The sequence below is a fragment of the Oratosquilla oratoria genome, chromosome 23, assembly GCF_046742065.1.
Source record: "Oratosquilla oratoria isolate Oo_2021 chromosome 23, ASM4674206v1, whole genome shotgun sequence".
Taxonomy (NCBI): Eukaryota; Metazoa; Arthropoda; class Malacostraca; order Stomatopoda; family Squillidae; genus Oratosquilla; species Oratosquilla oratoria.
The window spans coordinates 59567199-59579698 of record NC_134799.1 but is presented as its reverse complement, the minus strand read 5'-3'; the positions used below and the strand labels follow the sequence as shown (position 1 = coordinate 59579698).

Sequence of the window (12500 nt, the reverse complement as noted above, 5' to 3'; positions counted from 1 at the left end):
TCTAATCACTGGGATCCATTCAGTGTTGTACATATATATATATATATATATATATATATATATATATATATATATATTGAACATTTTTAGAAGCTCCGCATGGGATACGAACCCTGACCCGTGCGTCGATAATCACGAGGCCAAGACGTTAGCGACCATGCTACATGGTGATGGTTCAAAAGGACTGTACTAGTGATTATCGACGCACGGGTCAGGGTTCGTATCCCATGGCGGAGCTTCTAAAAATGTTCAATCTGTCTTAAAACATACACACACATATATATATATATATGCGTAAATAACCACTAGGAAAAGTAAACTAACGAAGCAGAGCGCTTTCGTGTAATTATATCTTCAGTGCACTACACTGAAGATGTAATTACACGAAAGCGCTCTGCTTCGTTAGTTTACTTTTCCTAGTGGTTATTTACGCATTTGTGAACACACGCTCCTAGTGTTTTTATTGCATATGTATATATTGCATATGTGTGTGTGTGTGTGCGTGTGTGTGTGTGTGTATACATACATATATATATCTATATATACATACATATATATATATGTATGTAAGAGGAGTAGAGGGAAACACACAAGTAGAACAGGAGTTTATTCCTTGACTAGTTTCGCACAGTGATGCTTCTTCAGAAAGAATGGTTTGCATTACAGAATAACTGGTATTAAATACAAAAAATATTAGGAGAAAGAGGGTATAAGGGAAGGTCACTTCCTATTCATGGTGGCACGAAATCGTGCGGGTTGGTCGGACTGGCGCTCCGTGTGGTGCTACGAGTGAACAGATGTCCTGTTGTTTTCCACTCAGTTGCTGCATGTAGTGCTGTTATCTTTGATAATTTAATATCTCCTATTCTATTATTTGTGCATTTATTTGTGGCTATGTATATGGCTTCTACCATTTTCCTCTGTTTCTTACTGAGGTTGTTGTGTAATACATCAGCTTCATCCCATTTTGGTAGGTGCCCTTTTTCATCTATATGGTGCACGAACGCGCTGGTTTCACGGTGGTGACGGACATCGGCTCTGTGTTCTTTGAGTCTTGTTGGCAAACTCCTATATGTTTCTCCAATATAAACATTATCACAACCTGAGCAAGGGATTCTATAAACTAAACTGTTGGTATTAATATTTTCCATCTTTGGTTTTATGATGTCCCCGATTTTCTTTCCTGCGTCACATGAGAAACGGATGTTAGAGTGTCTTAATTCTTTACTTAGTGCGCAGGCCAAATCAGAAGTGGGAACTACTACGTAGTTAATGTTTTTAATGTTTTTTTCCTCCTTGTTATTCCTCTCCCTTACAGCTTTGGCCTTCTTCAAGGTGGACGAGAGAAGACCGGTAGGGAAGCCAAGTTTTCTGAAAGTTTCGGTGACATGATGTAATTCGTCATGGAGGAATTCAGGGCTGCATATTCTGAGTGCTCGGAGAAAGAAGCCCATGACTACGCCGGTCTTGGTCTTTTGGTCGTGAGCACTGAAAAAACTAATATAGTCATCTTTGTGGGTGGGTTTCCTATACACTTTGAATTTGACAGTGCTATTTTCTCTAATGATAACTGTATCTAGGAACGGTAGGGACCCATTAACCTCGTGTTCTACTGTTAGTTGGATCCTGGGATGGATCACAGGCTCTTTCTTTAGGTCTAAAATTCAGCACCAACAATAACACCAAGAAACTTTCCGACTACATTATGAAGAACTATAACTGGAAGGAAGATGACATAGACATCGGTTTCAAACAAGGAGTCCTTTTTTGCTGCACCTTAGCCTCCAAATCTAACCCTCCTACTATCCCAAGAAGATTCCAAGTGGCACTTGAAGAACTACGCAATAACCAGGATATTGTTGTCACTAAAGCAGATAAAGGTGGTGGTATCGTTATCATGGACAAGACTGAATACATCAGGAAAATGGAAGCCCTTCTCTCGGACACAAACACCTACAGACCACAAACTGAACAACAAGCGAAGGATGAGGCCAATATATTCAACAAGGAAGCAAGGAAATTACTCAGAAGAACAGAGAAAGGAAAACGCCTATTACACCTTCTTGAGGAAAATCCAAGAATACCATCCATGAGAGGTCTCCCTAAGACACACAAGCCTGAGATTCCCCTCAGACCCATTACCTCCGGTATTGGCAGCGCGCCCCATAGGTTAGCTAAACATCTTGCTAAACCACTATCTTCATCACTTGGTAAAATCAGTGAGGCACACCTTAAAAACTCGTCCGACTTATTAAATAGATTAAAGGAAATAGATTTCAAAGACAAAGTACTGGTAAGTTATGATGTTAAAAGTTTATTTACTAATGTCTTAATACAAAATGCCATCTCTGCTATCAAGAAAGTCTTGACACACATCAACGCGGACGACCTTCCTATTAATAAGAGAGACTATATAAAACTAATTGAAATGTGCTTCAAGTGTGCGTCTTTTTCCTTCAACGGGAAAACTTTTTACCAACACGAAGGTTTGCCTATGGGATCCCCTCTAAGTGCAGTAGCCGCATGCCTCTTTATGGAGACACTTGAACAAGAAGAATATATTAAGATAATCCCAAATAACAGCAAATGGTACAGGTACGTAGATGACTGTCTTCTCGTTCTCCCAAATGACACCAACATTGATGACATCCTCTCACAACTCAACCAAGTCCATCCCAGGATCCAACTAACAGTAGAACACGAGGTTAATGGGTCCCTACCGTTCCTAGATACAGTTATCATTAGAGAAAATAGCACTGTCAAATTCAAAGTGTATAGGAAACCCACCCACAAAGATGACTATATTAGTTTTTTCAGTGCTCACGACCAAAAGACCAAGACCGGCGTAGTCATGGGCTTCTTTCTCCGAGCACTCAGAATATGCAGCCCTGAATTCCTCCATGACGAATTACATCATGTCACCGAAACTTTCAGAAAACTTGGCTTCCCTACCGGTCTTCTCTCGTCCACCTTGAAGAAGGCCAAAGCTGTAAGGGAGAGGAATAACAAGGAGGAAAAAAACATTAAAAACATTAACTACGTAGTAGTTCCCACTTCTGATTTGGCCTGCGCACTAAGTAAAGAATTAAGACACTCTAACATCCGTTTCTCATGTGACGCAGGAAAGAAAATCGGGGACATCATAAAACCAAAGATGGAAAATATTAATACCAACAGTTTAGTTTATAGAATCCCTTGCTCAGGTTGTGATAATGTTTATATTGGAGAAACATATAGGAGTTTGCCAACAAGACTCAAAGAACACAGAGCCGATGTCCGTCACCACCGTGAAACCAGCGCGTTCGTGCACCATATAGATGAAAAAGGGCACCTACCAAAATGGGATGAAGCTGATGTATTACACAACAACCTCAGTAAGAAACAGAGGAAAATGGTAGAAGCCATATACATAGCCACAAATAAATGCACAAATAATAGAATAGGAGATATTAAATTATCAAAGATAACAGCACTACATGCAGCAACTGAGTGGAAAACAACAGGACATCTGTTCACTCGTAGCACCACACGGAGCGCCAGTCCGACCAACCCGCACGATTTCGTGCCACCATGAATAGGAAGTGACCTTCCCTTATACCCTCTTTCTCCTAATATTTTTTGTATTTAATACCAGTTATTCTGTAATGCAAACCATTCTTTCTGAAGAAGCATCACTGTGCGAAACTAGTCAAGGAATAAACTCCTGTTCTACTTGTGTGTTTCCCTCTACTCCTCTTACAACCTGTCAGGATGTCTTCATATATATGTATATATATATATATATATATATATATATATATATATATGTGTGTGTGTGTGTGTGTGTGTGTGTGTGTGTGTATCCAGGTTCAACCTGGACCTATACACTGTTTCACGGTCCTCTCTCAGTCTGTCCTTCCAGCGCAGCTTGTGTCTCCCTCGCCTGCGTCTGCCCTCTACCTCCATCTCCATCACTCTCCTTCCCACGTAATCTTCATCTCTTCTCTTCACGTGGCCGAACCAATGTAATCTCCTTTCCTGCGCTTTCGCCGACGCCTCCACCACTTTGACAGTTCTTCCACGGATCCTATCATTCTTTATCCTATCCAACCTCGTCACCCCACACATCCACCTCAACATCCTCATTTCTGTGATGTCCAGCTTCCTTTTTTGTACCTTTTTCAGCGCCCATGTCTCCGCTTTGTATAACAACGCTGGTCTCACTACTGTTAATCTCTCTCTCTAGATCTCCATCCTCCGCTACATAAGATCCGAGGTATTTGAAGGTCTCCCCCTTTGCCACTTTGTGGTCCTGCATGAAATGGTCGCCTCCCTGTATATATATATATATATATATATATATATATATATATATATACAACAATTAGACAAAATGTTGTAGCACATTTGTAAATAATAATCACGAAGAACCCACAGTCGAAACAAAAGGAAACTTTAGAAGAAAGTGTAACTTCTATATTTCGGCCAATAATTATAGCCCTCTTCAGGAAAGTACAGATTACAAGAATTTGCAGAGACATAAGTACAATTGAGATGTGAGTAGAAGGGGAACACGCAGAGCTAAAACAGGACAATCCGTCACGCAGGGCGGAGTCAGAGGTGAGGGGATGTGTGGGTAGAGTGTGAGGTCAGGAGGGAAGTGGGCTGGAAGCGGGGTCCGGGCGGGGGTTGATAATTCTTAACCAAGCGGCTCACAGCTAGCCGTGAGATTATGTCCGGGGACCATTGACCCTTGGAGATGTTCAAGTCGGACATTCTTCGATGAAGGCTGATTAAAAAAAAATTCTTCTAAAGGTATAATTGGACTTATATAAATATATATATATATATATATATATATATATATATATATATATATAAATAAATATATATATATATACACATAAATATATATATATATATATACACATAAAAAATATATATATGTATATATATATATACATATATATATGCATATATATACATATACACACACATATATATACATATATACATATCTATACATATACATATATATATATATATATATATATATGTATACATACATACACACACACACACACACACACACACATACACACACACATACACACACACACACACACACACACACACACACACACACACACACACACACACACACACACACACACACACACACACACACACACACACACACACACATATATATATATATATATATGTATATATATATATGTATATATATATATATATATATATATATATATATATATATATTCTTCTTTTAGGGGGAGGGAAAATGGGTGATATAGCATCAAATAAAACGCACGATAATGCAAAGTTCATTCCCATTGGTGCACTGCATGACCATCGGCCTATCCTTTGTGGTAACCATGCAGCCTTTGCACGGCGACGAATTAATTCGGCGTTCATGCTGATGTTGTTGAAAGTACTTAAAGATTTCCCTTATGTAATAAATAAACAAATAGATAAATAAATAAATAAATGAATGAATGAATAAATAAATAAATAAATAAATTAATTAATTAAATAATAGAAATAAGTATGTAGATGATAAACAAAATAGAACAAACTCCACACTACTGAAAATAGATAGATGAGAAGAAATATGAACATGACCGGGGTCAATACTGATCCCTGTGGAAGCCCGTTTGTCATATCTCGACGATCTTGGTACTTTCCCAGAATTACTGTTCTCATCTTTCAGCCTCTGGAGAAGTCTCTTGTTCATGGCAAAATCTTTCGTTCTTTCTTCGTTCTCTCTTTCTTTCCTTATTTGTTGATCTTTATTTGTCTATTTGTCTTTATCTATTTACTAATCTATATGTTCATTCTTTTATTTATATATTCATCTATTTATATATATTGTTTGTACTTACAGGGGGTTTCTTGTACGATACTTAGTCATATACCTTGTCAAGATCCAGGTATATGTAATCTTTCCACAGATACACCAAGAAGCTCTTAGCCCTTATAAGGTTGGTATTCCACTCCCGTTCTTTACTAATTTTTTCTTAGCTCCTCGTGGAGAAAGGGTCATCTTTGTCTTCTGTCTCAAGTCCACTGCCCGGGCCAGAAGCAATGCAGCAAGATACAACACATCCACAGTAGAGCCAGCCACTTTATTTACACGCCAACTCTCACTCCTCGTCCCTTATGTAAAAATAGGGAAAACAAGGAGAAATCCATTTGGGCTGAGTCAAATCATCTCCATTCACGGCCATTCTTCATTCACACTTAACCCCTGCTTTCGCCTTCTCCTGTTCAAGAAAGCTTTTCTCTTTTGCTCAAAGGATGGAGTGGACTTGAAAGGAGGACCGAAAGCGAGATGGATGGATGGATGGATGGGGGTATCCATTCATCTCAGTTTCGGTCCTCCCTTCAAGTTCACTCCACCCACCTCTGATTTCCTTACTTTTTTGTCAATCTTTCCTCACTTATTCTTTCCATGTGCCCAAACCATCCCAATAACCTTCGTGAGCCCTATCTGGCAACTCACTTTGTACTCTCATTTTCCTCACCTCCTCATTTTTCATTCTATCCAGAGTTAAACTTCTTTCTGCCTCTACCTCTCTCTCTCTCTCTACCTCTATCTCTCCCTTTCTACTATTTTATGCATAAAAAAAAAACAGAAAAAAAAAAGATGACTTTGAAGACCTTGGGGTATCAACAGCATATCCTGATACTTCCAATCAATGACGCTGTTGCGATTTGAGTGATAGTGTGATGTTACCCTCCCATGAGGGTTCACCCCGCTGCATCATTGATCTGGTGTGACCAGGGTGCCATCGCCAGTCGGCGTTTCTGTATCTGTGTGTTTTTCTGTGCCACGGGAGAGGGGGGCGTCTTCCTGGTGCCATACAAAGAGGATCCATTGACCTCTTGATTGTTTATAAAGAATGTTGAGCAACATGGTGGACTGGGTAGGTTTTGTTCTGACAAACATCGGGCGATTATATTTAACTAAGGAGTTCCTTCCACTCCGTGATAAGGTTGAGAACCAAGTTTAACAGATATTTATGTGAAAAAAAAAAAATCAGTACAATGTGAAAATCTCTTTCGTTGTTGAGTATCTGAGATTTTCATGTATACTGTAATTATTCTACAGAAAAATTACTTCGGTAAACTGATTTGTATCAATGCTGTATCACGGTATCAGGTTCAGGTCCTCGTATAGGTACACGAGGAGGAGTCGGGCTGTTTTGGATTGGCGTCCCTTGTAAGAGAAAGCAATCCTCTCCGAGGAACGTATTTCTATTCTGATTGCCGACACAGCACTCTGTTCAGTTATATTGGCAGCTTTAGTAGTGAAGGACTCATTCCCATTTCGATGAAATATTCACTGAGAAAGTAAAACTGATGTAGCATAAACACGGCAAAGGAAACATGGACTGGAAGTGAAACGTTTATTCCTGACGCTTTCGTCTATTGACTTTCTATTTCCTTTGAGAAAGTCAATAGACGAAAACGTCAGGAATAAACGCTTCACTTCCAGTCCTCCATGTTTCCTTTGCCGTGTTTATGCAACTTGTTCACATGGATTTTCAAAACTGACGTAAATGAGAACCCAGGTGGGTGGTAAGAATCTGGGTCCGGCGTTTCATATCTGAGCAAGTCCAGATGGTCACATGAACTTGCATAACTCGCAGGACATCCTCGAAGACCTCTGTTGTCTTACCTAACAGAAGAATGTTCCACCTCCAGTGGACCTTTGGCCCGCTGGCGAGGGCACGGGAGCTGAGAGACACCTGATCCTCAAAGACCTCTGTTGTCTTACCTAACAGACGAACGTTCCACCTCCAGTGGGCGTAGTAGACCTTTGGCCCGCTGGCGAAGGCACGGGAGCTGAGAGACCTTGACCTGATCCTCGAAGACCTCTGTTGTCTTACCTAACAGACGAATATTCCATCTCCAGTGGGCGTGGTGGACCTTTGGCCCGCTGGCGAAGGCACGGGAGCTGAGAGACCTTGACCTGATATAGTGATGATTGGGCACTTGCAGCCTTCTCTTCATTCATTGAGGGTAGTACCCTGCCATTATACAGAACATTCATCTCCGTGTGTCTGAGGGAGAGTTGCAAGGCCGCTTTTTCAGGTCGGGGGTTTTGTGCACACTTGCCAAGACGGATTTCACGCGTGTGTGGCACGTGGGGGCAAATGTGGGTATGGATGTGTGCAAACATGAATACATGTGCGTACAGTGTTTTCATGTGTGTATATGCTCATCTGTGTTTAATTAAGTCTGTGTGTATGTATGGATCTCTGTGTGGTGCTCACGCACGCGTGTGTGTGTATCTGTGTGTGTACAGAGATGGCGCCAGACGTCTTGTTATCTGTGCCTTAGTTTAGTTTTGTCAGGCAAACTCTATCTTGTTTTTCATTTGTGAGCTAACCCCACCCCCCTCTCTCTCTCTCTCCAAATACCTATCTTGATCGTTCTCTCCAGCTCTCTCTGTCTCTCTTTCTCTTTAGCTTGGGTCACGTAGTGCTGTCCGTGCATAATCCTTATCTAATGAGTGCTTGTGTCTGCCAAGTCTTTTGTAAGCCAGGGGCGTTACATCCTTTCTCTTCTCGAATAGTGTATCAACCTGCATTCATTGTCTCACCCAAGGAAAACCTGATAGGCCCATTTCTTCAAGAACTCTAAATGCCTCTTCTTAGAAAAGGCGTGAATTCGACATTTTCTCCCTTTCCTAGGTGACACTTAAAGTGATTACGGTACATTAATCTCAGTTCTATCTTATTCTTTTGTTTACTTTTCTTTGAGCCTCTGCCTTTTGCTCCTCAGCCATATCTTGCAGGCTTTATACATACATACATACATATATATATATATCTTATGGATTTTATCAACAAAAAATAACAACAACAAATACAATGAAGTTTGCCGAGAAAGTTGTTTTTGTTTCTTTGCGTGTCTTTGGGTGTTACTGCCAGATGGTGATCCACACATATTGCCAAATTTCTGTTGACCTTGCAGTAGTGTACCGAGTAGCAAGTCGATTCCAACCACGCCCCGGTCGGGGCGGACCCGCGTTCGAGTCCAACAATATCCGGGGACTTCTGCTTGCGCAACATGGAAGCTCGGACAAAGGTGGGGGACCTTTGATGCCGTTAAACACCTCCTGGGGTAATCTCTCTCTCTCTCTCTCTCTCTCTCTCTCTCTCACTCACTCACCATTTGTCTTTCGTCTAAATCCTGTCTAGTAGCGCTTTTTTTTTCTAAATCTCCATGACTTTTCAAAACTAGTGTTTGACTATAACACTTCCCGGTTATAATTCTTCTTTAAAGTGTAACCACTTTGAAAATAAAAGCTGTCTAAGTTTACCGGAATATATTTTTAGCATTCACCAACGCCAATAATAGTTAAATGAATTACACAAAAACTATCTATTGCAATTTGAAGTTACGTCGTTCGCTTATAAAAAATTCGTCTGCTTCAGCCACTCTCGTAAAACATTCCCGTGGCGTCATCTGCTTTGCAGTGACGTCATAGATTCTGTTTATTCTTCATGCATCATCATTGTGTTTGACGAATAGTCATCGTCTCAAGTGCCGCTGGCCATCTAATTTCAAATTAATGATTATGAAAAGGAAGAAAGAACTACTGAGGAAAATGCACGATTAGGAAGAAAAGGATAGAGAAAGGAGGCAGATAATAATAGTATATCAACATACAGAACTCAGAGAAAAGCAGAAGAAAGTTTATAATAATCACCCAACAACAATTATATTCACGTACAAAACATAGACAGGGAATTAAGTGATGGGGCTTGATTCTATTACAACAATACCAAATGGCCTTTTTTTTTAAAGCATTAAGTAAAACAAATGATATGAGATATTGATTTTGGAAATTTTGATTCAATGTATCAGATAAATAAGCTTAGAAAAATAAAACTAGGAGGAATGATAAGTGAATAACAAAGAAATTACGCAGAATAAATATATCATAAGGAAAAATAAACAAAACAAGGCAGAAGATAGGGCATGCAGTATAGGAATAGATGAAAAATAAAAATAAAAACACTTGTCATTTGGTGGGACGATTTGGTATGTTCTTAGCAATAGCTGTAGGGAAGCTTTCGTTTTTATATTGTGTAAATAATCTAAAATAATGTATCTAACTTGTCGTGTAAAGAATGATTAATTTAATCAGTGGTAGAAAATCAACATAGTTAACCTTTTATGGACATGCTTGGGCCGAAATGAAAAAAAATATCTGTATTACGTCGCAGACATAATCGTTCACAAAGATTTTGCGGCACCCAGAGGGCGTAGTGTGAACGTGATGCAGGACATTATTGAGTGAAGGAGAACAATGCAAAAATATCTAATGCGTCACATATAATATCCTTGCTTTTTTGAGTGCTCAAATACGGCGTTACAGAACTAATATGTACAGAGGTAAGCACTAGTGAGGCACCAATATGAAAAAAAAAGAGACATTTCGGTTCAAAATGATAGCCCTTAACTATACCGTCTTTCAACTCATCTTCACTGTTGTTAAAGATATTTAGGGGGTCGAGATCACTTTCAAAAGATATTAAAAATTCTCAATATCGCTGAAGTAATCGTCTGTTTCGCTACAGGACAAAATTGTTAATTGAGATGGCTTGGGTTGGTATACATCGTGACGTCATCGGAACTATTACCAAGAGATGGCGCTGTAGACTATTTTTGAATGCAAATTAGCAGACGAGAGATATTTTCATCAAAATGTCCCTCAAACGCTGTTTTTGAGATAAGATGTTTGTTTTAACGTGGTTCTAGTGAAAGTAGATAACATTACGAAAGAAGAAATACAAAGTTGTACCTGGGTATAGTGGTTACCCTTCGAGACACAAACATATGTGTCAACAACTATAGTCAAGCCTACTTGCATCGTGCACCCAAATTCTATTGTTCTAGATTTCGACGAATCATATTGTCTCTGTTTTCTAATAGTTAACAGGAATATGAGGAACATCGTTGATTAACAGAATGATATTTATATTAATAGGACACTGGAAAATTGTCAACATAAAGTTAATCTCATGTGGTATCGTTAAAATAGTTGAATATTCTGTCAATGAAACTTTGAAATACGTCTGTTAATGGAGTATTATGAACAAGGTTTATTGTCATGTACAAAGGAACCTGAATACAATCTTCCTATGTTAGCCAAAATAAAATATTTAGATATCTCAGTTGTTCCTTGGTCTTTATGCTCAACTAAGAATTAATGATTTACCCTTTGTACAAACCAGGAAGGCCGAGGGTAGTGTGGTGTTGTAAACTAAAGGATCCGCTGCCTAACGTAAATTAAAATTTCCCTTAATTCCTTAAACTCTGACATATTTGATAACTATTTCTTTCTCCTTGGAATCGAAAATATTATACAACTTTAATTTATTTATTCAGTTTTATTCGCTTATTCATTTATGTGTTTAATTATTAATTTGTTTAGTTTTACAAGGCGAAACAATTCTATTTGCCTAATGATCGTTTCTCGAAATAACTTGGTTGTTCTAGATGATACGGCGTGATACAAAATCGTAAAACAAAGATATCCTTCAAAGATGTAGGGCATCCACCACACCAAGGAGGCTATAGACCAGTCATTCTCAACGGGGGAGATGTTTGAGCTCAGGGGGGCGAAGAACGTCACAGGTATTGCTTCTAACTGACACATTTTAAGCCTAATATAAAAGATCTTCTAGCAGCTAAGAAGCACCAGCTGGGCCCAAGGATCTCATTAAAACACAACGTGAGTAAAACATTTTGAATTAGTTGTTCATCATTGTTGCAATAATTTTTATTATTATTTTCCAATCAAGGGGGGCGATCTTCTTTTTGTCAATTGAAAAAGGGGGCGATATGGCTAAAAAGGTTAAGAAACCCTGATCTAGACAGTGACTGACTTGGAGAGCACCTTAGTGTAGCGTTCCCCAACCGGGGGTTGCTGAAATCAATTATAGAGAGTGCTGGGAAGTGATGCACACAAAAATCACATTGATATACATGTATCATTGATTACCCAGTTGTGCATATTTGACCTTTTCCATGCTATTTTATTTTTCAAGGGTGTTCTTATTTCTTCTACAAACAATATTGTCAATTTGTTTCAGTTCTAAGGCATCAAGAAAATAGATTATCAAGCAGTGCACTTCACTTTCTTTTATCCTTCTAATAACAAGATAGGGGTGCTGGACTGCTTAGACATGACAACAGGGCGTGCTATGGTCGGAAAAGGTTAGGAAACGCTGCCTTAGTGTGTTACGGAATACATAGACAATATTGCAAAGAACATCATAAAGAGAATAGTAAAGATACATTATATAATAAAAGTCTGTCATTTATCTTGATGGGGTGGAGGGAGGGTTGGGAGGACGGTGTATAACCCAGTTCGTATTCCTGTTCTTAGTCTTTTTCTTCGAAAGAGTTCATTAGTTGCACAAAAGCTTCTTCGAAGAAATACTCTCATAAGGTGAAAATAGCTTAAAGAGTTGAGATTA

General features: G+C 39.1%; 1 protein-coding gene across 1 annotated transcript; it reads left to right on the top strand.

Annotated features, from left to right (window-relative positions):
- The first annotated feature begins 1705 nt into the window (after window positions 1-1705).
- On the top strand, window positions 1706-6889 carry LOC143037831 (uncharacterized). The gene is made up of 3 exons (XM_076206391.1): window positions 1706-2169; window positions 5952-5981; window positions 6748-6889. Exons 1-3 carry the CDS (start codon window positions 1706-1708, stop codon window positions 6887-6889), a joined length of 636 nt encoding a protein of 211 aa, XP_076062506.1.
- The last annotated feature ends 5611 nt before the right edge of the window (window positions 6890-12500 follow it).

Coding starts and splice junctions, on each gene's coding strand:
- LOC143037831 (XM_076206391.1), top strand. CDS start 1,706: ATGAAGAACTATAACTGGAAGGAAGATGACATAGACATCGGTTTCAAA. Junction 2,170..5,951: donor ATTGGCAGCGCGCCCCATAG/GTTAGCTAAACA, acceptor ATCTTTCCACAG/ATACACCAAGAAGCTCTTAG. Junction 5,982..6,747: donor AAGCTCTTAGCCCTTATAAG/GTTGGTATTCCA, acceptor CCCTCCCATGAG/GGTTCACCCCGCTGCATCAT.